Genomic DNA, 23,898 nt, shown 5'->3' with positions numbered 1-23,898 from the left:
CTGAGCCCCATATGCTACTCAAGTGACTTGCATGTTGTCATCCTAGTATCAGATGTCCTTTGAAGCGAATTTCATTAAGTGACTTGGCAAATGAATCCCAAGTCCAATGCTTCATTTTGCCTTCATGTTTTGACTAAACCATTCACATAAAATAGCCTTTTGAAAGAATTGCTATTTATCTATAAGAAATAAACTGAACCCCAATGTTACATGTGTTTTTCTAATATCTAGACTTCATTTTACTTCATGTACGCGTGTCATGGGAGGCCTAGGATCAGCCGTAAAGATCTTCTGCTGTCTTGTATCAGCATCTCAGCAGGGCCTTCTCATGATGAAATCACAGTGTGGATATAGGAAAGAAAATGGTGTGATAATTGTAGGTGTAACAGCTCAGCCAAGGCTTTGCCTCTTGACCTGGATGGTTATCCTATCAGAGTTTTGCCAGAGGACCTCCATTTGTAGGAGAAGAGAGAACATTGCAATGACAGAATTAACTTTTTTCCTTTCTGCATATGTATATAGATGATGGTGAATCCCCTGAGAGAGATTGACAAGACAGTAGGACAACTAATGGATGGACTGAAACAGTTGAAACTACATCGATGTGTCAATGTCATCTTTGTTGGTGATCATGGTAAACCAAACAAAATTCTTTGTCAGTATATAAGTGCTTGTGCAATGCAACTGTACATATAATAGCTTAAATGAAACTTCCATAGAAGATATTTTTATGCTGTTTTTTTCGGGTAGTTTATATCTCCAAACCCAGCCAGTTGGTGTAGACTGGCCACTCAACTCGTCTGTTAATTGTCACTGGAGGACACTTCTCTTTCATAACAATGATCTGGATATTTACATCTCCACTTAGAGTTTTCAAAACTTGGTATTTTTGATATCACATCCAAGGCATGTATTGGAAGGGTATAATGTGTCTAGAGTAACCTTTTTGGTAGTTTTATGGAAGGAAACAATTAAGTAGCACTGTTTTCCTTTTCATGAGGAGAAAAGTAGGACTTTAGAGTGAGACATTTCCATGGCTGTTAGTGGGTCAAGTTATTCTACTAGGAGAAAGACTGGAATATCTGTAAGGGACTGTGTCTAGCTTGGATAAAAAATGGTGTCAAAATAGTGGAGGAAGAAGGAAAATGGTAAAAAGATATTTCAGAGTCAGATGGAGAGTGACCCAAAAGCAGACATATTATTTGGTATTTCTCATTCCTTTGGGCATCAGAAGAACTTTACAAGAGAAGAAATAGTAAATACTAGCAAAGACAAAAAGAGAAAGAAAGTTTTGTCAAAGAAAAATGTGACTATATTTGAGATAAACCTGGTTTTGCATAACATTTTAGTGATGCTACCAAAGGTCCTGTTCTGTTCATACCTTTGTTTATGAAAGTCTCACAAAACCTGCTACATTAGCAATAAAATGGAACATGCCTCCTTTCTGGCTGCGGGGAGGGAAGGATAAGGGGCAGGAAGGATTTCCAGGGGAGGCAGTTTTGTGCTGAGAACTGCCTGTGACTGGCAATACATTCCTCCTAGTCACAAACGAGAGAGAGGAGAGAATTGTTTATCTGTGGCTGCCTTAGAATGGACCACCAACAGACAATACCTTTTGTGTGTGACTTCTCTTAAAATCTTTTGTTTAAAAAAAAAAATAATCCCCGAAGTGGTACAGTAAACTAGAAACAGACTTTGATTTTTCCATGAGCTAAATTTGGAGATATGTTAGTGCACACATGGTGTGTGTGGTGACTGTTTCTACGATGTTGAGACTGTATTTCTCTTGTGTAGGCAAGTGCTAAAATCACCCCTATTTTCATAGATTTCATAGATTTTCTAGGTTGGAAAAGACCTTAGAGATCATCCAGTCCAACCGTCCCTAATCTCCCATTAAACCATATCCCTAAGTATTTCATCCACCCTTTTCTTAAACACATCCAGGGATGGGGACTCAACCACCTCCCTGGGCAACCTATTCCAGTGGCTGACAACCCTTTTGGTTCCTATCAGTGTCTGATGTTGGAATTAGATGACTGGAAAGAACAAGGATAAGATTAGTCTTAAGAAAAGAATACATAGGCTTTTTGGGGGCTCATTCTGTGCTGTTTTGGAAAACATGTTTATTTTCAAGTTGGATTAACTTTGTACTTCCTTCTGCAGGGATGGAAGACACTACTTGTGAAAGAACTGAATTTTTAAGCAACTATCTGACTAATGTGGAAGATATCATTTTGCTGCCTGGATCTTTAGGGCGAATTCGCCCTAGGTCTAGCAGTAACCTAAAATGTAAGTTAATTTAATCGTGCCCCTTATGCTGTGACAGCTAGACTCCATCTCTTCCTTGGGTTGAAGTTGTATGAAGGGTGCAAGTTCAGAGTGTGCCATTGGGACATTCAGAGGGAAGCCCACGAAAGACCAGCTTCTCGCTCCCTTCCCAGTCTGTAGCTCACAGATCCCACAGTGGCAACTGTGTCAAGTGGATAGCTGAAATATTCTGGGTTGAAACTCACTGTTTTACGGCAAGGAGAAGTGGGAACTCTTGAAGCTAATTTTGCATGGCAGCATACATGTCATGAGTTTATTTACACACTTCTCCCCTCTGTCAATTTAAACAAGACTTTAGGGAGATTAGCACCACACGGATTGGATGTAAAAAAGTGTCTGGTATCTTTTCTGAGCTAACAGAAAAAAAGTGAATTGTTAATTTTGACTTCAGTAGCTTCTTCATACTTTTGGCGCAGATGGGACGCAGCATGGGTTGCTAAACAGCAACAGGCTGGGGATGTCGAAGGACATAAGGGAGCTGTAGAGCATGCATTCAGGATCAATGTTGACAGTAAAACTTACTGCTTTTTTGTACCATGCTGTTAGAAATTCACCCCGAATTGGTGTTTGAGATTAGCTGATCTTTCATGAGAGCACCTGGGACTTGAGCAGGAGTCCTCTATTGAAGATAACCCTGTGATTTAAAGACTCATCTGCCCCCGTACTACTCTGCTGAGGACTACCACCTCCAGAGCAGCTGTACCAGGACTCAGCTTGTGCCCGCACCATGGCTGCTCTGGTTCAGCATACCAAGGCAAATCTGGCTTTGCCAGCAATTTAAGCTACCATGCAAACACTGAAACTCAAACTAACCTAAAGTACCTCTGTTCTTGCAACACATGCTGCAAGGATTATAACTTTTTTGTAGAGGAAAAGATCAGATTGTTGGGACAGCCAACTGACCTCACATAACACTTGGGGTGTAGTTCGACTGAGGACAGCTTTCACAAAAACTTGGTCTTTGAAGACTGAAGATTTCTAGAATAGCAGCAGAGATTATAAGAATGTGGTGAAGCTTTCTTAAATACTGATTTATGTATGTATTTATTTTGCTATAAACTAATTTACCTGGGTATTTATGCTGCAGGAATATGGGATGAGTGTGTAAAGGTCTGTTGAAAGTAGTGCATACATTGATACAACTGACTAGGCAACTATAAAGACTGAATTCCTGCACTTCACAGTCTACTGAAAACTTGTATTTCAGTTGTTCTGAGAAGATTATTTTTTTTTTTTTAAGATCTTTCAATCCTTGAATTCCCAAATTGCTGAGAAAAATTAGTTATCTTTGGAGGGTGAATGGCAATATCTTCCAAAAAGACCAGCTAGGCTGACTGACCTCTGAATCATACTACTGGTGTTCCCGCAGTACCATTTTTCTCTTTTGGCCTCTGCCCATGGCTTCCTAGTTTGTGATTGCTTATAAATCAGCAGTTTGAACACAGAACAAAGAAGCATATTCCTTAGTTTTAGAACTGAGGTTTGACCCCTTAAATGGCAAATCAGTAGCTTTTTTAATTCCTCCTCCATTTTCCTGTTGATAACACCGCGTGAAGGCCTGCAGACATGCCTTTGTAATGGATAAACCTGTAGCTTGTGTTTTGAGATTCAGTATAGCTCATTTCAAGCTCAGTAAGATTGTGGCTTAAGTAGCCAAAACAATAATAGTTAAGCAAGAGATTTTCACTTTCTAAGATTTTCTCTTAGCCTGTTTTTTCTCTCTGGACTGAAAAATCCTGCTCCCCACTGTGGAAGAAGACAGAGTTAGTGTGGACTGTTGCTGGTTTTAGACTTTCTACATCTTGCATGTCCCTTTAATAGTCCGAAGACATATTCAGAATATTTTACTGTGGCTTTTCACTTACTTACTCTGTACTAGCCTATGAAATATATAATATGTTAAAAGAGGCAAAAAATGCTACATATTTATCTTATTGCTTCTAAGGAAGTGCATTGTTGCATTCAAATGTGCTTTCAAAATTTTTCAAGGAAAGTCTTTGTGTTTGGGAATGACAGGTGCTTTTTTTTTATTTTAAAGGAAAGCAGTCAAAAGACTTGAAATTATATGTTTTCAGAAAATAGAATAAATATTAAGCTAAGGCCCAAATCGTGAAACAGTGAGCAACATCACCTAAACAAGTAAAACATCACTAAGTAAAGGGTGGGTGTACAGTCGAACTTCATATTCAGGATCTCTTATCTGACATATACCGTGTGCTTTTAGTAGAGATCAGCCAACCTCTAGGAAGAACGGTTCTGTAAAATTACATTACCTTGTGTTTTCTTCTGCAAATTGTTCATCTTTTTTTTTTTTTGGTCTTTTTTTTCTTTTCTTAACAGATGACCCTAAAGTGATTGTTGCCAACCTTACAGTAAGTATTTAGGGCTGAGAGGTATCTCTGTCTATACTGCACTGCTCACCTCACATCTTAACTTGGGGCACTATTCAGCATTCTGTCCTCACTCTTTAGGCAGGAAAACCAAGCATTAACATGAATAAAGCATGTTAAATGGTGCCCTTCATGGATACAGATTAATGTTCATCATAAATTCCACTGTTGCTGCTGTAGTAACTTTTATAACCTTTTTGGGCCGTGCAGAGCCAGAATCTGCCTGACCATCTTGACTCATAGAATCATAGAATGGTTAGGGTTGGAAGGGACCTCAAAGATCATCTAGTTCCAAACCCCCTGCCATGGGCAGGGAAAACCTCCGCTACACCAGGTTGCCCAAAGCCTCATCCAATCTGGCCTTGAACACCTCCAGGGATGGGGCATCCACAACTTCTCTGGGCAACCTGTTCCAGTACCTCACCACCCTCAATGTAAAGAATTTCTTTCTTATATCTAACCTAAATCTGCCCTCTTTCAGTTTAAATCCATTGCCCCTTGTCCTATCACTACACGCCCTTGTAAAAAGTCCCTCTCCAGCTTTCCTGTAGGCCCCCTTTAGGTACTGGAAAGCTGCTATAAGATCACCCCGGAGCCTTCTCTTCTCCAGGCTGAACAGCCCCAACTCTCTCAGCCTGTCTTCATAGCAGAGGTGCTCCAGCCCTCGGATCATCTTTGTGGCCCTCCTCTGGACTCGTTCCAGTAGCTCCATGTCCTTCTTGTGTTGGGGACTCCAGAGCTGAACACAGTATTCCAGGTGGGGTCTCACGAGAGCTGAGTAGAGGGGCAGAATCACTTCCCTCGACCTGCTGGCCACACTCCTTTTGATACAGCCCAGGATACGGTTGGCTTTCTGGGCTGCCAGCGCACATTGCCGGCTCATGTTGAGCTTCTCATCCACCATCACTCCCAAGTCCTTTTCCTCAGGGCTGCTCTCAATCCATTCTCCGCCCAGCCTGTACTTGTGCATGGGATTGCCCCGACCCACGTGCAAAACCTTGCACTTGGCCTTGTTGAACTTCATGAGATTCTCACAGGCCCACCTCTCCAGCCTGTCAAGGTCCCTCTGGATGGCATCCCTTCCCTCCAGTGTGTCCACAACACCACACGACTCGGTGTCATCTGCAAACTTGCTGAGGGTGGACTCGATCCCACTGTTCATGTCTCCAACAAAGATGTTAAATAGCACTCCCTGAATTGAGTCTATTTATTCATTCCCTCAGAAATGGAAAGTAATCTTTTAGGGTAAATATTTTACTAGCACTTTGAAGACACTGCAAAATTTCATTTGATAGCCTTCAACTATAACCTTGCATTTAATGGAAAAAAAGTGTTTAAAATAAAAGCCGAATAAAAAAATAATCAAATTTTGTAACCAGATGGCTTTAAATATATCTGCAGATGAGATGTATTTTGAGCATTCAGCTTTCCTCTGAAACTTAAGCTTTGGTCCAGTTAGAATAAAATTCTTCATCTGTGAGCTAATTAAGTGTGATGTTTTGCATGATGCTTTCAAACAGACTGTCAAGAGAATGAAGCTTTCCAAATACATCTTTGAATGACTCCCTGGGCCCTGGTTTTACGTAAACACTGCACAGAAAGCGCTGGACCATGTGCTCTAGATGTACACTTTGTTTTCAAGACATCATCTATAATGACCTTAACAGCTTGATCTCTGTAGTTCAAAGTTTTGTGTGCATCTAAGCTAAGTGACAGCAGTGTTATTTGTAACCGTTTATTTTTCAGTGCAGAAAGCCAGACCAGCACTTCAAGCCTTACTTGAAACAGCACCTGCCTAAACGCTTGCACTACGCCTACAACCGAAGAATTGAGGATGTCCATTTACTGGTGGATCGCAAATGGCATGTGGCGAGGTAAACTCTTGCTTTTACTTCCGTCCTGATTTTAAACCTTTTTTTTCTGAAGAAAGGAGACACCTGGGATTGCCCTGTCTGTCAGCATCCTGCTCCAGCACCTGTGAGCAAGAGGAGTTTTGAACTCCTGGTGAGGTTCAATAGCATTTGGTGCAGAGGGATGTGGGTCAGAACACAAAATTGTTTGAAGGTTTGGGAAAATCAGTAGCTGGCTGGAGGGCAGAAACCCAGATTGGTTTCCTCAAGCAGCTATGTGGTTTTTGACTGATTAGCTCAAGTACAGGAGCTGATAAGCTTTTTCAATGAAGTGCAAACTTATTCCAACCAGGAAGCAGGAAATATGGGAGGAAGGGGAAGGCATATGTGAAGAAATTAACTTGTAGGACGATATGTGACCAAGAGTTGCTGGGGAACAAGAGGTTGAGTGGATGCAATGGGTGAATGGAAAGAAAACAGAGATATGGGCAGAGTGGGTGAATGCGTGAGAACATGTGGAAGGGTGTGACAGGGTGGCCATCAAAGTGCTGGCAGAGTATTGTGTTGCAAAACAAATTCACAGAAAACTAGGATGCTTTAGCTCAGGGAAAACCCTGTTTTGGGTTGTTCTTCCCTATATGCCTCTGAGTTTTCAGTTATAAAATACGGGCAATTTTTCATATTCTTAGTTAGCTAAAAATTGAGCAAGGAAAACCGAGTTGGCACATATATGTATTGCGTGAACAGGAGGAGTGCACCTCTTTCTGGTTTAATGTATATTCTTTTTCTTGCTTTGATCTTTTGACACATGTTGTGTATTACAGTATGAGAACAGCTGGGTCTCTATGCATAAAGCTGACTCAGTGGTTCTTGGAAGATGACACAGCTTTTGGCTCATGGTAGTCTGTTATGAGCTTTAAATTATGGTAGGATTTTTTCCCGTATAGCTGCCAGGCAAACACGGTGTGTTGTAAGTGCCTTTTGACATCTGGCTTATCTTTCTGTGAATTATGCAAGGATCACTCTGCTGAAGCAGTGAACAAGAAACTCCAACTGCTTTCTTGCATAACTCCACTAGCTGGCTGGCTGCTTGCCCCGTACGGTTTCTGCAGCTAGGGTTCATGTACATTTCAAAGAATCATGCTCTGAGTTTTAGGCCTATAAAAGTTTTAGTTTCAAGAATTTTAGTGGAACTGATGGGATGGCCCAAGTTGATTTACATTTAGTAATTTCTTATTAATGACATCAGTCTTTCTTTGGCTTATTTATTCATTAGATTTTGTGAAATCTCATTCACCAATTATTTGTTAATGTAACTGTAATTAATTGTACATTTACAGCCAGGAAAATGGTAGCTATAGACCTGATTGCTGTAAGTCTAGTAATTTACAAGGCCAAAATCAAACTTTGGCTGAGCATCATTTTATTGCAGATGAAGAAATTAACTTGTAGGATGATCTGGTCCACTGCACGTATTGTCTGCACATGGCCCTCGTAAAACTGTAAAAATGTACTCTGGAACAAGCTGGTAATTATAATTCTTATGACACAATACGTATTATTTCCACCTATTTTGCAAAAAAAAGTACTCAGGAACAAGCTGATAATTAGCGTTCCTTGATACAGCACTTATTTTCTCAGCTATTTATCTTCATTACAGTCCTTCTCTTTTCCCTCCAGCTTTGTTTCTGCTCCTCATTTTTGTTTATTGAAGGCAAACAGGTGAAAGTACTTTACAGCACTGTATGACATTTGCAGCATTGTAATGTCACAGAAGTGTTTTTTTAGAAGCCTCTGTTGACCTTTTGAAGATTGGAAGCGTATGATCCAAAATACCTCCAGTCTCTGTAGGAGATGATGTGATATGAGAAAGTGTGAGAAAATAAGTAAATAGATGCAAAGATTGTTGTCAATGAGTAAGAGTTGGCTGCTAGATTTGCACCCTTTCATAGTGAGAGCAGAGGGAGAATCCCTGGGATTGTTGAATGAGCCTGTAGTCCCCACTACTGCTATTCCAGAAAGATGAGCAATGCACTGCCTTGTAACCTTATCCCTCCTACCCCCAAAGTATGCTGTCAGGTCAGCCATTGTACCTACACCTTTGAGGAAATTTTCTAATACTTTTTCAATTTAGGAAAGCTGTGGACGTTTACAAGAAACCAACAGGAAAATGTTTCTTCCATGGAGATCATGGCTATGACAATAAGATAAACAGCATGCAGGTATGAGCAATGCAGTAACCTTTGCGGGAGGGTCATTGAAGACAGAAGAAATTGGAAGTCTCTAAAATGTAAATATTCACTGAAGAAAATCCTATCTTTTAATGTTCTTCTTTTGTATTCTTCTCTCTGGTTGTTGTTTTTTTTTTTTTTTTTTTTTGGATAAGACTGTCTTTATAGGTTACGGCCCTACATTCAAATACAAGACCAAAGTACCTCCTTTTGAAAATATTGAACTTTACAACGTCATGTGTGGTAAGCTACCTGCTTGAGAAATTGCAAGAGAAACACGCTGTTTCAGCAAACAGGGTGTCATTTGGGCACCCATGAGCTCATGCCCTGACTCCCTCACAGTGTCCCTTCCCCAGTCCCCTCTTCCCAAGCACCAGGAGGGCTGAAGGCAGTTCTCAGGGGCCTCGGATTGCTCTGCTCTCACAGCTGGACAATGAAGCAGGTTACCATAGGTTTGCTGCATGCAGCTTGACAGAGATCAAATACACACTGCTACAGTGCGTGATGTCCACACCTCAGCAGTCTAGGAAGGAGATTTCCTTTCAGACACTGCTTCTGCACCTGCGTGTCTCATGGAGCAGCTCAAGGGCATCACTTAGTTCTCTATGGCATCTCCTGGTATGCTTATGTTTTCTAAACTCCTGCTGTAGCTGTGAAGCAGAATCTGATGATGTGTACAGATATTCATTATGATCTTTCTTTAACGCTGATCTTCCAGAGTAAAAAACTTTCTAGCTGAAGATTCACTTATTCACTTATTTCGTTTCTTATTTCGAACATGAAATACCAACAAGGCAATTATCCCTTATCTCTAAAGCAGGTGACTAATAACACTGTGTTCCAGGCGTCTGGTGTAAAGTCAACATAGAGACTGTAAGTTTGCACTGGAAGCTGCAGGAGTAGTTGTAATAAAACTGTTTTCTAGTGTCCTGATACAGATTAACCTTCTTGTCTTCAAGGCCACCATACTATTCAGGCAGCATTTGCAATTTGATTATTTGGAAAAAAGGTTAATATTTTTATTACATTAAAAGCATTCATTAACATGTCATGGCTGTAAACATTATTGCAAATAAAGGTCTTAGCTCAGTAGAGATGCTGCTGCATACACGTTTGCAATCTAACCATCATTCATTTATGTTCAATGTTTTCGTAGATCTGCTTGGATTAAAGCCTGCTCCCAATAATGGTACCCATGGAAGTTTAAATCACCTGCTGAGAGTTAGTGTTTACAAACCAACTGTGCCAGATGAAGTTGCTAAACCACTCTATCCTGTCGCTCTGCCTTCTGCATCAGATTTTGATATAGGATGTACATGTGATGATAAGGTAGGTGTTTAGAATCTACTGATACTTCCACTATTAGCAGTAGTTGCCTAGATGAGTTGTAGCCATTTTATCTATTTGGAGAGGGTTTGATGTATAAGAATTTCCCAGAACCTTCCTGTGAAGTGTTTGTGCCCTTTTGGAGCAATTATGGCTTTTTGTAAAACAGGAAACAAAAAAAACTGTCACTGTTTTATAGTGTTAGTTTTGTTTTGCTAGATACCTAGTAAAACAAAATGTCAGAATGGTCCAGTGATCCTAATCATGTTCCTTTTTTCTGTTCTTGAGAAGAATAAGTTGGATGAGCTCAACAGGCGCTTTCATGTCAAGGGAACAGAAGGTAAGAGCCTGGTGCCTCAATTGATAAAAGCTATTTTTGATTTTTTTTTTTTTTTTTTTTTTGAGTTAGTTTGCATCATTGACAGCAGAAGAGCTCCTGTTTTGGTTTAGTCAATGTGTAGTAAACCATCTTTTCAAATAACTGTCAAAATAGCACCTAGACATACATGAGATGTGTGGGTAAGATTCAGTGCTGCTCATGTGAGGAAGTGCACGCTATCTTTTGCTATAACCAGGACTAAAGTGTTTCTCAAAGGGACAGGAGTTTTAGCTCTTCCTTTCAATCACCGTTAGGAGGTTTTAATCTCCACTCTGGAAGTGATGTGGAAAGGAGAAAGGAACATGAGGCAGTGCTCCACTCAACCACAAGCAATAAACGGAGTGAAAACCATAGAGCGCACCTGCACATTGTGTTTTACTAGTATTCAGGCTTAAGTTTCACCAGGTCAGTGGTAGAAAGGTTGGTACGGGTGCTTTGACAATCCCTGACTGGATCTTTAATGGGTTTTTACCCATTTTTCCATAAAAACCCTGGGGTTTTAGGTGCAGGTTATCCACTGAAACAAGTGCAGAAATGCTCTGCTTCTTCAGGGATGCTCAGTGCAATTTTGTCCCTCGTTAGCTTTCAAATCAACGTTACTCCCAGGAGAAAGCATCTCCTGCTCTCCCGGACACTAGTTCCTGCAGTCTCCCTGCCGTACACCAGCGCTGACTTTGTGTGTCTGCGCTCTCAGTCGTGTCAGGGCTGTGGTCCAGGTTAAAACATAGCAATTGGACTGGAGGGGAGGGGATGGAAACTGCTTTCCTGAGCAGCAATGCTGTCTGAAAGGTGCACCAAAGTTCCTTCTCACAGCTGTGATCTGGTTTAGCATAACAATTCACAGCATTCGCCTCACCATAACAATTGTCCCAGTCAGCAAATTCTGAAACTTTGAGTTTAGACACGGACTTTTGAGATACTTCAAATCGCATTGCTCAGATGACTAAGGAGATTTTTATTTTTAAATACGCTTGTGAAGCTACTTCAGTTTTTCTGTTGTGAACAGGCAATGCAGCCCATCCTTTAGTTTCTAGAAGTGAAATTATTCATTTTCTTTGTGAGTTAAATTGCCTTTCTGCAGCTTTCATCTTGCTAAACTGATTTTTCCAGTTAGTGAAGAGCTACTTCCTGCTGTGGCAATTTCTGGCATCAGGAAAAAGCACCCTTACCATTGTACTCCTAGATATTTCAGCATCTTTATTTTGGCTTAAGATTTTGAAGCTTCTTCACTCCGGTAGTATAAAAATAGTATTTTTGATGTATTTTTACATATAAGCAGTTAAACCAATTTCAGTTGCTTGTTTGTAAGCTGTCTGTTAAGTGGAATGAAGTGCCCTATATTTAAACAAGCAATTCTGCTACGTGCGAGTTATTTTGTTGGATTTTATGACAGCCCGTAGCACCTGTTCGTGGATCTTCCTGCATTTCGTTGGTAATTCCCTTCTCCCGCACGGTGCACCATGCATATACAGCTGCTGCTGTTACTCACATGCAGAAGAAAAAGCTGACTTCGGCTTCTCTTGAATAAAGCAAGTTTATCATCTGTGTCCTTAGACAAGGCTTTTCCTACTTTTCTTTCTTGTGTCCTATAAAAATATCCTCTCTTTGGACTCAAACACTAATAAAACACGGTCTTTTCTTTCGAGTTAAAAGCCTATCTGTGAACAGTGTTAGGCCACTTTCCTTCTTTCTATGTTTTGATTTCCAGAAGCGAGCCAATCCTGTTTGCCAAATGGTTATCAAAACCAGTGACCTGTGCAGCACAATGAAAGATTAGCCAGGAGATTTATTTTTTTCTTTTATCTCTTTCAATGATGTTTTTGTCTTTTTATAAGCGAACTTGTCAGAGGTATCTAGCAACATTTAACCATAACGTACCACCAAGACAGAAGAAAAGCAAGTTTTGCGGAGTTGGAGGTTTCTTTTTATAGCCAAAGTCAGGAAAAAAGATTGGTTGATTTGTTTGTTTTCTTTGACATTACTGATGGAAAATTGCACATCAGTCTTCAGAACATCATCTGTATCATCCAAGTGGAAAAAAATACTCTTTCAGTGAGTGAGCACTTTTGTTTCCCTTTTGTGAGGGACTTTACAAAAACCATAGGAAGAGGAGAAAGTTTGGAGAAGAGAGGCAGGAGTGATAGGATAGAGGCTGATGAAAAGTTACAAAAAAAGTGCTTACTATCACCTCATGTGTGACTGAAATGTGGACACAAAGATCCTTGTGGAATCTCCTGTGTTTGGAGCCACACTCTCTCTCTCCATGCTATGACTCCAAGAAGCTTTCACCTGCAGAAGGGACTTTTAACCTCAAAGTGGGTTGTGAGCCTGGAATGGGGATGCTAATCAAAAATGCTGAAGAACTGCTGCTCTCTCTTACAAGATTTCTTTAGTAGTTATTCAAGGTCAACATCCCATTAAGGATGACTGTAAAATCAGCATGTGTTGGAAAGCCAATCCCTTTTTCATTTTTTTTCCCCTCATCTTCGAGGCTTTGAGTAATAAATGTAAATGTAATTTCTTCTGATCTGTAGAGAAGCATCTCCTATATGGGCGCCCCGCAGTACTGTACCGCACAAAATACAATATCTTACATCACCATGACTTTGAAAGTGGCTACAGCGAAACATTCCTGATGCCTCTCTGGACATCCTACACTATTTCCAAACAGGTCAGTGCTGTCTTTGCTCTTGGGAAGTGCTTTAAAAATCCTGGGGAAATCTGTTCCATACCCTTTATTCCTGAAGTTCTAAAATTCCCCTGCCCCAAGTAGAGTTTCCCCACCAGAAATTATGTCAAACACCATTGAAAACAGTGCCAAAATCCCTTTTTGCCTTCAGGAGAAAGACTTTTTAAGGCAGAAGGGCTGGGTATTTCTGTTCCTGTTTTCATTTTCTTCCTAAGTTTTATTTTATGGAGGTTTGTTTTATTATGATAGTGTAATCAGTGACTTCATTGGAATTATTTCCCATGGTGACTTCTGCTACCCGAAGGAGAGGCTCTGCAGCAGGTACAGGAGCAGGACTTGGTTGTGCAGCTGGGTGTTTGTTTTATTCCACGCGAGACCTTCCATCTAATCTGTCAACTGCATGAAATTGTTTTCTTTTGGCTATAAATGCTGGAATCACCTTTTTTTTTGTCACTTCTGTGTATGTTCCTCAATGCAGGCAGAGGTATCGGGTGTCCCAGAGCACCTGGCCGGCTGCGTGAGGCCAGACCTCCGCATTTCTCCAGGAAACAGCCAGAGCTGCGCAGCCTACAGAGGTGACAAACAGCTCTCCTACGGCTTCCTTTTCCCTCCCCGTAAGTTCAGACAGCTTTTTAATACCTAGAGGTTTTGTAATTTTCTTTTTTGTTAGGGAAAACCTTAGGTATGGAAAAAAACTCCCATCTGATATAAGCAGGCTATGGGTTTTTTTGAGGTTGTTGGGAAAGAATATAGGTAGAAATGGTTTAATTTCCCCCTCTCTGGGACACACCCCTCCATGATGTCTTCTCCTCAGAGGAGCTGCTTCTGCACCAGTGTCACATATGGGGCTAAATGGGATGGATAGATTACTCTTGCTACACTGGCTGAGGACCAAGGGCCCAATGCCACAAGTTGCCATCTCGGCTCCGTGAGAGATGCTCCAAACCAGTGGGCAGCATCATGCACCCAAAGTGAAGTGTCCTAGATTAGTTAATAACAGTAAAGGTGAACAAAGAATTGCCCAGAGCAGGAGTACAAGCTAGAAAACCATCTTCAAAAACTGGCCCTTTAAGTCAGTGGATAGATACCAGCTTATATGAACTGGAAATCTAGTCAGAGTTTTTAATTTTAAATTCAAACAGCAGAAAGATAAATATATATTTTATTTATAAATCTATGTTAGACTCTTGCATACTGTGAACATTTCTACTATCCTATAGAAACAGTGCTAGTAGAAAACCTGTGTGAGTCAGTGTCCCAGATTCTCCTGTTGTAGTTAGATTGGTTCAGTTTCGGAGCAATGACCTTCTGGGATTAGTGAACATTCAAGGGACACAAATGTCTCACAGCTGTGAACTTCATTGCTCTACCTTCCTCACTCAGTGGCCGAAATATTTTATGGTGAATTTCTGATATGGAATTAACTGGTGCAGGGGCTTGCTCAGAACTAGAAGATAATCCTGCACTTCTCTCCCTAGAAATTACATGCCTTTTTTGTAAAAGCCTGCAGAGTAGCTCTCTGACTTTTGAGACGGCAAAAATATATGAGCTATAAAAATATTTTGAAATGGTTGACAGTTGAAGCAAAGATAAAATCCTTACCTTCCATGTCCAGCTGTCACATTAAAGAAAAATTTTATGCATATAACGTGCACTTCTGAGTATAGCATTCAGATTGCTGTTTAGATGACAGTATTCCCTTTGGTTGCTCTCTGAAGCCATTTTCCAGAACATTTTAATGTTCCTTGAATTTCTGATATTTCATCTTATTAATATTTTTCTGGTTTATCGTTTTCAGAATTAAGTTCCTCTGCAGAAGCAAAATATGATGCTTTTCTAATAACAAATATCATTCCAATGTATCCTGCCTTCAAAAGTAAGTGCTCTTTCCATGGCTTTACTTCTTTTTCCCAACATTTTATTTTTTTAGTGATATGTCTGTTGGACTATGGAATGAATTGACGGGAGAAATTTAGAACATAAAGTTAAGTTACTTGTAGCCAGCAAATAAATACATGTGGGCACCTGTATGATTCTAGGTATGGGCAGGCAAAATACCTCAATAAAGGTTTAAGCTCTAAGAAAGGTTTATTTTCCTTGGTGCTGCGCTAAGATAAGAGCACAGACATACTGCAGTTCAGTAATTTTGCTTCATGCCACAGTAATTCAGTCTGTGCAAGACCATTCAGACTTTCTTGTCTGTAGCCCATGGTAGTGCAGAACGCACTGAAGCAACGTGGGTTTAATTCTCAGCTGGAGCTGTCTGGGAGCGTGCACAGGCCTGGGAGTGTGTACTTGGCATGTTGTTGTAGTTCAGGGACAAGTGATTATTTTTTATTTTCTATTCATGCCCTTAGAGGGAGACCAAACACATTTATTACCTATAAAGAAAAAGGAAGAGGAAACCAATTTATGGAAAATGAGGAATGACTTAAACCTGGCTGAAACTTTCAGGGCTGCAGGGATATAATATTAACATTTCTTTTGTCTGCACATCCCTTTTCTCTCTAGTTTTGCCAAGAGGTAGGAAAACCATCAAACTATTCTGGTGGCATTTTTGGCTTGGCAGGAATTGAGAAGCCTTGGAAGAATCTCAAGAGCCTGTTCTTGTGAGATTTCCAATTCAGATTTTAGGCCAGAGAGCTTTGGATAAACATCAAAGCCTATGGGAGGCTCTTTCTTTTTAACCAGAAAAGAGTGTTTTTAACTGAAAAACCTCTGAGTAGGAACAAGTGGTGATGTTTGCTGGAAATTTGAGCAAAGGCACTTAACTGATTACAGAGTGCAAATTTATTGAGGATTTCCCACTCTCAAATCACTTCATAAAAATGTTCTTTATGCTAATGTTAGTCTAAGCAAATTAGCTGAGATGCTAATCACAGGAGAACAACCCACCACCAGCAGCTCATTTTGTCTAGTGGCTGCCTTCTTCATCACAAGTGGGTGAAGGACTCCCTGTGATCAAATGCTGGAACTGATATAATTCTTGGGGAGTTACGGACCACTACAGGTGTGCAGGTTGCAATGTAGAGAGCTGATTATAAGCTCGTTACACAGAGCTTTTTCCACAACACGGAAAATATGGGATGGCATTTTTATACTATGCTGGCTTTGGTGGCAGTGCTGGCTGCAGAGACCCCCTCCTCTGCTTTGTTTTTTTAATTCACTGTCCCACCCCATTCCCTCAGGCAATAATTCTGTATCCATCTTTTCTGTAGTGAGTCTGGCTTAAGCAGTTCCCACTTTGCTGGCACTGCAAGATGATGCCCCTGGGTTGGCCCTCTGTTGCACTGGCAATGCTGTCTGTGTGGCTGTGGTGGAAACCCAAGTGAGGAACTGATTCAACTGAAAAACTCAGGGGAAAAAAACCCGACAACATTCCTTTTTGGGCTATTTTTATTGTTAAGGCTGGTGCATTGGAGGAGCGAGCAGCTGGAGGAGTGGTACTGCCAAGTGGTTACTGCAGCTGAGGTTCTTGTTAGACCATTGCTTGTGAGGCCCTCTGCATCAGCCCGAGCAGGGAGCTCATGTGGCACTGAGCAGTCTTAGGACAAGACATAATGGGGAACTTGCTGAGGCTGGCATTGATGTCAGCACTGGGGAACTGCGGACGTAACGGTCTGAGCTGGCAAGGCAAAAGTCGAACTTTTACAAGTTTGAGATGCTTTGTTTACACACACTTCTGTTAGAGTTAAAATAAAATAGAAAAAATAAGGAAAAGAATGATGTAACTGGAGATTCCAGTGTGATTCCCATCTCTGCAAACATCTTCATTTGTTACGATTGAGGAGGGTGCGGTGGGAGAAAGAGCATCACACTCTTCCCCAAGATTACGGTAATGAGATGCCATGCCATAATTTGGTCATCCTTCTAATTTAAAAGTTAAATGTTTTGTATCCAAGGAGAATTTAACTGGAAGAATATGACCTTTGTACTTCCCTTTCTTTTAAAATACTCGTGTTTTGCTTTTAATCACGGTGCTGTTTCCTTTCTAGAATTAAAAAACCCAGCACCGTTCTCTGTAACTAGATAAGAAAGACAAAGGAAGTGTTCACAGGGACATAAAAAGTGTGTGAATAGTTGTTTCTACAGCTTGCTGAAGGAACAGCAAGCTCTCTGTGCAATGTCTATGGCAATGCCAGCCTGGGAGTGGTACCATGCATTTCCTTTATCACTGGTTGGGGGAAAAAAATCAGCAGAGAACAAAGAAGTCTGAATGGGCTTTATTGACCAAACTGAATGAAGCTGCAGTAAATCTCTAATCTTTGATTTCCCCTGCCATCATGTGAATGATGTCCCCTGGATTTTTATTTTCAGGAAAAAAAAAAATTGTTTATAATCTTGACATGTTTTGGCTTATCCTAATTTTAATGGTTTTTATTTTTTGTTGTTTCTTTTTTTCCCCACAGAGGTATGGAACTATTTCCAAAGGGTTTTGGTGAAGAGATATGCCACTGAACGAAACGGAGTCAATGTTATAAGTGGACCAATCTTTGACTATGACTATGATGGTTTGCATGACACACCTGACAAAATAAAACAGTAAGTGTGTCTTTAAACGGGTTTGCTGTTCCTTCGCTTTATGATGGCTTTATCTTAAACAATTAATTATCTGCACATTATTCGATTTTTGGGAGGTGACATAAATTTTTGGCTCTTTCTAAAATTATTGTTCATCAAGACTGAATGCCCTTATAGGTAGGACAGTGGTAAAAATAAGGAATGAAAATAAGGCAATTCAGCAGGTAACTGTTGACCTTGACTTTGAAATTAAGTGTTCATTCATCCTTGAGGCAAAGCTGAACTATGTTCCAAACAATCTGTTTTCTCTAAAATTCTCCTGAACTTCAGAGTTGACGACTGGATACTAGAGCAAACCATAGCAGTGCTATTGAGTTACATACTCAAGTCTTTTGTTAATTCAGTAATGTTTTCTCTCTGTGTCCCTGAACCGAAGAATCCTTTCAGCACTGGTGTGTGGTATTTCCATAACACAGTATCAAAACAGGAACTAATTGAATGCTCATTTTCAGACAGTGTCTAGAAATGAAACACATCTCAGCAATGTACGTGTGTCCTTACATGTAGGGCAGGAAAGACCATGCTGTTTGCATAACCTTCTTCCAAACAGGTTTATCCTTTGTGGATAAATGTTTGCTTTATTCCCCCAGGTTTGTGGAAGGCAGCGCCATCCCCGTTCCTACTCATTACTACACCATCATAACCAGCTGCTTGGATTTCACTCAGCCGGCCGACAAGTGTGATGGACCGCTCTCCGTTCTCTCATACATCCTTCCCCATCGGCCTGACAATGACGAGAGCTGCAATGTAAGTTCTGCTGCACCACTGTAGCCCTGTGGTGAATATGCCCCTGGAACATGTGGAATGCCGTTACAGTTAGATACTAGCATTCACCAATATCTTGAATGAAAACACAGGGTAGGACTCTGTTAAGCACCATGTTCAACTCATTAGACAAAAGCACTCCTCCATGATATTGGAGAAAATATGGAATTATTACTGCATCTAAAATTGTCTGGAAGAGCTGACATGCAGTAGGCTGGCAGTAAACAACCTGTGGGCTTCTATGTTTTGGCAGACCTTGTCAGTGTAACCTCAGAGCAGATTGGGGGGAGGCTGTGTGCGTAGATGTATTGTGCTGGCAGCCAGCCTGATGTTTTATTGAGGTCTGTTTCCATATGCAGGTACAATATAGTCTGTCTGCTATGGCAGTCTGGATGCATCAGACAGCATGATTACATCCAACCCACACAATATTAAAACTATATGCAAAACCTGCTAAGGGTAGAGTGCCAGCTCTTGCTGTTTCCAGAACATGTCTTGTTTGGATTCTCGTTACCAGAGGGGACCAGACACCCTCCTGGTTCCTTTCCTATCTTCCTTTAGGATGCAAGATCCTGTGGTGTAAGAATCTCTGTGAGGTTCAAAGGCTTCAGTCTGGTCAGCACTGCAGAAAGTAACACGCACGCTCAGCGACTGATCGTGCGGCAGGAGAGCGGTTGAGTCCCACAGGCTCCAGTGCTCCGCAAGGACAGCAGTCCTCCCAGGCAGCTGTATTTAGACTTGTCCTTCCGCCTGAACTTCTTCTCCCATTACACAGCTGTGCGGATTCCTGTACACAGATGCTTCACTACAGGCTGCCAGGAGACCGTTTCCTGAATGAACGCATTAATGTTACGAATTTTGTATTGGCACAAAAAGTTAAGACTCCCCATTCCAGCTACAGGCAGAAACAGTCATTCCAACTCTGTACACAATTCACCTGGAACACTGTCTCTTTCTCATTCATCAAACATTGCCTGCTTTCAGGTCCCTCTTTTTAAAACCACACTTTTGGAGCAGTCTCCCTCTCTCTTGAGCAGGTCTGGCTTCCGCCTCTTCAGGCTTTACTGCTTTGGGGAGAGTTGTCTCCCACCAGAAGTCTCGGAAAGTCCTACATATATTTCATCAAGGTTTTTCTCTGGATTGCTTTCCTTTGAATCAAGATCCAGTTGGTGATCTGGAAGTTACTAATCTGGCAGTTATTAGTGCCTCAGTCCTTGTATCTCTGCCCATATGTAATTCTATGACAGTCACGTTTTTTCCTCTCTGTATTGCATGTCACGGTCCTCTTAAACTGCTGGAATATTTTTAATGAACTATTTGGAGTAATGGCCTCTTTTACTCTTTGATTTCTTATAACCCAACCCAGGCTTCTCTTCTCCGCAGGTTGTGCTACTTGTGGTGTATGTATTTACAGTTCTGGGAGGAACTTCAGTGCTGCTACATGGTTGTTAGCAGATATTGGTCTGTGCTTTCTACATAGCAAAGAACTACTCCAAAAATATTTAAATGTAGCTCTTGAATGAAAATATAGTCAGGCAAAACTTTGCCATTTGAATACAGTGTCAGTCTTACTTTTGCACATGGTGTTCCATCTGATTTGTTCAAAGAAGTGATTGTGTAAAACCTCACATACTTCACGGATGAAATGCATGGGATAATACAAGACTTTTTTTCCTTAATCTCTCTGCAGCTTTCTTCTAAGATCTAAAGAAATATTAGCTTTCCCTTCACTCTGCTCTTGTTGCACACACTTTCTCTCTCTTCACACGGCTCTTGGAGAACACCAGTACTCTTCTCATTTGAATTTGTTCCATTTCCAAACTGTGTTTATTCACAGTGAGGTTATACCCATTTATTCTTGTGTCAACATTTTTCTATGGTTTAAATAGCCCTTTGCTGGGTTTCTTTGGGGTTTACCCTAGTGATGATTTATGATGATTCTCAAGGCATATACTTCTCTGTATTCATGGGACACCCAGGATCATCTTTGCTTTACTTATAAAGAGAGGATGAGCATTTTAGTAGCCAGTAGACTGTTCCAGTCTGGGTTGTTTTTGTTGGATTTTTTTTTTTTTTTCCTGGAACATGAAAGAGACAAAGAACTCCAGCTGAGATCTTAAAATGAAAATGGTTTTCTTTCCACTGGACACAACTCCTCTGATGCTACCTGGGATTTGCTTTTTATAACACAGAACTGTGTTATAATGGTGGCTCACAAGCATGCACAATCAGTACACCCAGGTCCTTCTCTTCTATCTGTTGTTTGACTTGAGAAGCTCCCAGCTTAGCAGAAATTTTTGCCATCAATGTGGACAACCCAATTTCATACTATACCCGGAACTCCGCCATCTGCATTCCAGTATGCTATTCCAGTCTTCCTCTGCATTGACAGGAGCTCTCAATTGTTTGAGTTTTGGGTTTTGTGTTTTTATTTTTGTAAAATAAACACTGGAGGAACTCTACTAGAAAGTTCCTCCAGGCCACTATTTTGCCTTTCAGCAAACCCCTTAAATTTTTCTTTTAATAAATGAGTTCCTCACTCACCTGTCTATGCTCTGGTCACGTTCAGCTTTCCAGCTAACAATTTGATATCCAAAGAGATTCTTTTGTCCAGAATATCTGGTACCTTTTCCAGTTGATTTTAGGTTAGCCTCCTAATTGACTTTTTATTTCTATTTACTCGCATGTTTTCGATTGTTATTTTTTCCTTTTAAGACTTACTGTAATATTGAGGTGAATCTAACCAGCACAAATGGAGAACACTAAAATTTTAAATGTATAGACTTCATTCGTTGCTCTGCAGTAACATAATACCATGCTAGTTGATCACTGTGTTTAAAATCCTTGCTACTGGACCTGAGGTTTCATGGGCCCGTTGTGGAATGGAAAAACTATAACCTAGATCAGTTGATTGATTTTCTGGGGTCATGGAAGTGCTGTCTTGCTGGACTTGGTTTAAAATCAAACTCTCAGTCCTGTGATTCATTCATGCTGCAGTTCTTTTGCAAACTCTTAGGAATTCTTGTGTTCAAAAAAGTGAGCTTGGTGGCAATGGGACTTCCCTCTGAGCTCTGTAAAATGCAGATTTCCTGCTCAGAAGGAAGACTTGAAGACAACAAAAATGTCACGGTGATTGCATTTGCAGTAAAAACCCTCTTGAGGCCTGTTTGCAGACCAGCAACCTGATCACCAGGCTGAATGCTGAGCAGAAGGCTTCCTGCGGCCACATGGCATTCCAGGAGCATGGCACCACAGGCGAAGGGGAGTGAGCAAGGCGTGCTTCCTTCTCTTCCCTCTTAATTTGCATCTATCTTTTCATGTTCTAGACCTGGATTTGTGCCTCACGTTGCTAGCAACATGGAGTGGAAAGTTGGTTTGGAGCTGAAAAGGTTCAAACCAGACAAGTGCTGACTGGGTCATGGACGTTTGCTTTAGAGCAGCCAGCTGTGACCTAGCTGGTACTTTGTGTCCTCTCTGTGCAAACGATCATGCTCACCCTCTTGGCCTTTGCCAGGTGACCCACAGCCTGGTCTGTGGCACGTCTGCTGCATTGGGTAGGCTCTGGCGCGGCTGAAGGTTAGTCTTGAAAGGTGAGAGGATCCCTTGGTAGAAGGACCTGGCTTAGACAGAAAGGGGCTCATTTTGAGGAGTAAGCCCAGAAATAAGAGTTTTATCTGCAAGATTTCCAAGACACATGGGATCCAAATCTGATCCAAACGTGAGGGAGATACAACCCTCCTGTCCTAACCTGCTGCCCGGACAGCAATGTAGATGTACCAGTCTGAGAGGCCAAAGGGGAAAGGTCCTGTTTGCTCTGTCCTTTTCCCACGTCTGCTCCCTGCCATGCAGTCCCTGGAGTTGGCTGCAACGCGCATGCGACATGTCGCTGGGCTGGTTATAACACACCCAAACAGCCAGTAACTGCAGTGTTTTGTGGGGCTGATTTTCCGATGTGTTAGTGAGTTACTTTAGTTTGTGGATGGCTCCAACGAGAGCACCGGAGCTGGCACAAGGTATGCAGCAGGAACAGTCCCCTAAGAGAGATTACACCCACGCAACCTGACCCCGATCACTCTGGCAGCATCTTCTTCCTGATTTTTTTTTTATTCAGATTGGGAAATACTTAGTGAAAGTCTTTTTTCTATCAATGAGTAATATGTATGTTCTAATAACAGTTTACAAGTACCAACATAAATCATAGTCCCAACTGTGTAATGAATTGTAATGGTCTCCTAACGGTAAAGTGGAAAGATTAAAAAAAGTATTGCTTCAGATGAGGTGCTGGTCAGATGAGAATACTGTGTAAGGGTTCAAAGCTAAACAGCCCAAAGTTTGGGCTTTGGTAATACATAACTGATTAATATGGAGCTCTTTCTGTGAGACAAAAATATTATAGGGATGAATGGATCTTCTAAAAGCATATGTCTGTTCTTCTGAAACATCTGCAACATGGGGCCTGCTTTTCCTAGATGACTATGGTCATCTAGGTCATTGTCTCGACCCCATCCTAAAATGGGTCCCAAAATAAAGCTGTGGATGCCCCATCCTTGCAAGTGTTCAAGGCCAGGTTGGATGAGGCTTTGAGCAACCTGGTGTAGTGGAGAGTGTCCCTGCCCATGGCAGGGGGGTTGGAACTAGATGATCTTTGAGATCCCTTCCAACCCTAACCATTCTATGATCTTGCATGCTAAGTTTCAAACCTGTTTTCTTGAAACTTGTTTACCCTAGTCATTCTTGAACAGTGCACAGAGATTCTTCAAATGGGCCCAATATTTAGGAAAGTTGCATTTGCTTTCTGAGCTGATTTTTGACATGATGTTATAAAACTTTTTTTTTTTAACATTTCAGAGCTTGGAGGATGAATCAAAGTGGGTTGAAGATCTTCTTAAGATGCACACTGCACGTGTGCGTGACATTGAACAGCTCACAAGCTTGGACTTCTTCCGAAAGACCAGTCGCAGCTACACAGAAATCCTCTCCCTAAAGACGTACCTGCATACATTTGAAAGTGAAATTTAGCTTTCTAACCTTACTCAGTGCATCCTTTTATCAACTGGTGTATATTTTTATATTGTTTTTATATTTATTAATTTGAAACCAGGACATTAAAAATATTAGTATTTTAATCCTGTATCAAATCTTAAGTATTAAACCCTTGTGTCATTTGTTTTGTTTCTCTATATGTTTAACATAGATATGTCTCTTGGTTTATTTAGTAGTGCTTGTAATACTGCAGCTTGAGTCCTTACTCTGAGCTTTTAAGTGGTGCTGCAAGATTTGATACGTGCATCAAGGAAATATTAATTTCCCATGCTCCTTTACCACACTTGTAGTCCTGTACTGTGTATCAAAATACTGA

At 41.0% G+C, this 23,898-nt stretch overlaps 1 protein-coding gene across 3 annotated transcripts in view; it reads left to right on the top strand.

The window, feature by feature from the left end:
- Nucleotides 1-23,558, top strand: part of ENPP2 (ectonucleotide pyrophosphatase/phosphodiesterase 2) — a 77,437-nt gene extending 53,879 nt beyond the window's left edge. For all 3 annotated transcript variants that reach the window (XM_086609539.1, XM_086609541.1, XM_086609540.1), the window contains 14 exons: nucleotides 523-634; nucleotides 2,164-2,289; nucleotides 4,669-4,700; nucleotides 6,465-6,592; nucleotides 8,703-8,790; nucleotides 8,955-9,042; nucleotides 9,956-10,128; nucleotides 10,414-10,465; nucleotides 13,039-13,175; nucleotides 13,672-13,807; nucleotides 14,992-15,069; nucleotides 17,603-17,735; nucleotides 18,365-18,521; nucleotides 23,388-23,558. In XM_086609539.1, the coding sequence (XP_086465665.1) occupies nucleotides 523-634; nucleotides 2,164-2,289; nucleotides 4,669-4,700; nucleotides 6,465-6,592; nucleotides 8,703-8,790; nucleotides 8,955-9,042; nucleotides 9,956-10,128; nucleotides 10,414-10,465; nucleotides 13,039-13,175; nucleotides 13,672-13,807; nucleotides 14,992-15,069; nucleotides 17,603-17,735; nucleotides 18,365-18,521; nucleotides 23,388-23,558 (1,611 nt within the window). The remainder of the gene's footprint in view (nucleotides 1-522; nucleotides 635-2,163; nucleotides 2,290-4,668; nucleotides 4,701-6,464; nucleotides 6,593-8,702; nucleotides 8,791-8,954; nucleotides 9,043-9,955; nucleotides 10,129-10,413; nucleotides 10,466-13,038; nucleotides 13,176-13,671; nucleotides 13,808-14,991; nucleotides 15,070-17,602; nucleotides 17,736-18,364; nucleotides 18,522-23,387) is intronic.
- Nucleotides 23,559-23,898: the final 340 nt, after the last annotated feature.

This window comes from Tauraco erythrolophus, chromosome 3, assembly GCF_009769465.1.
Source record: "Tauraco erythrolophus isolate bTauEry1 chromosome 3, bTauEry1.pri, whole genome shotgun sequence".
Classification (NCBI taxonomy): domain Eukaryota; kingdom Metazoa; phylum Chordata; class Aves; order Musophagiformes; family Musophagidae; genus Tauraco; species Tauraco erythrolophus.
Note: the sequence above shows the minus strand (reverse complement) of the source record. Positions and strands in the feature narration are given on the sequence as shown.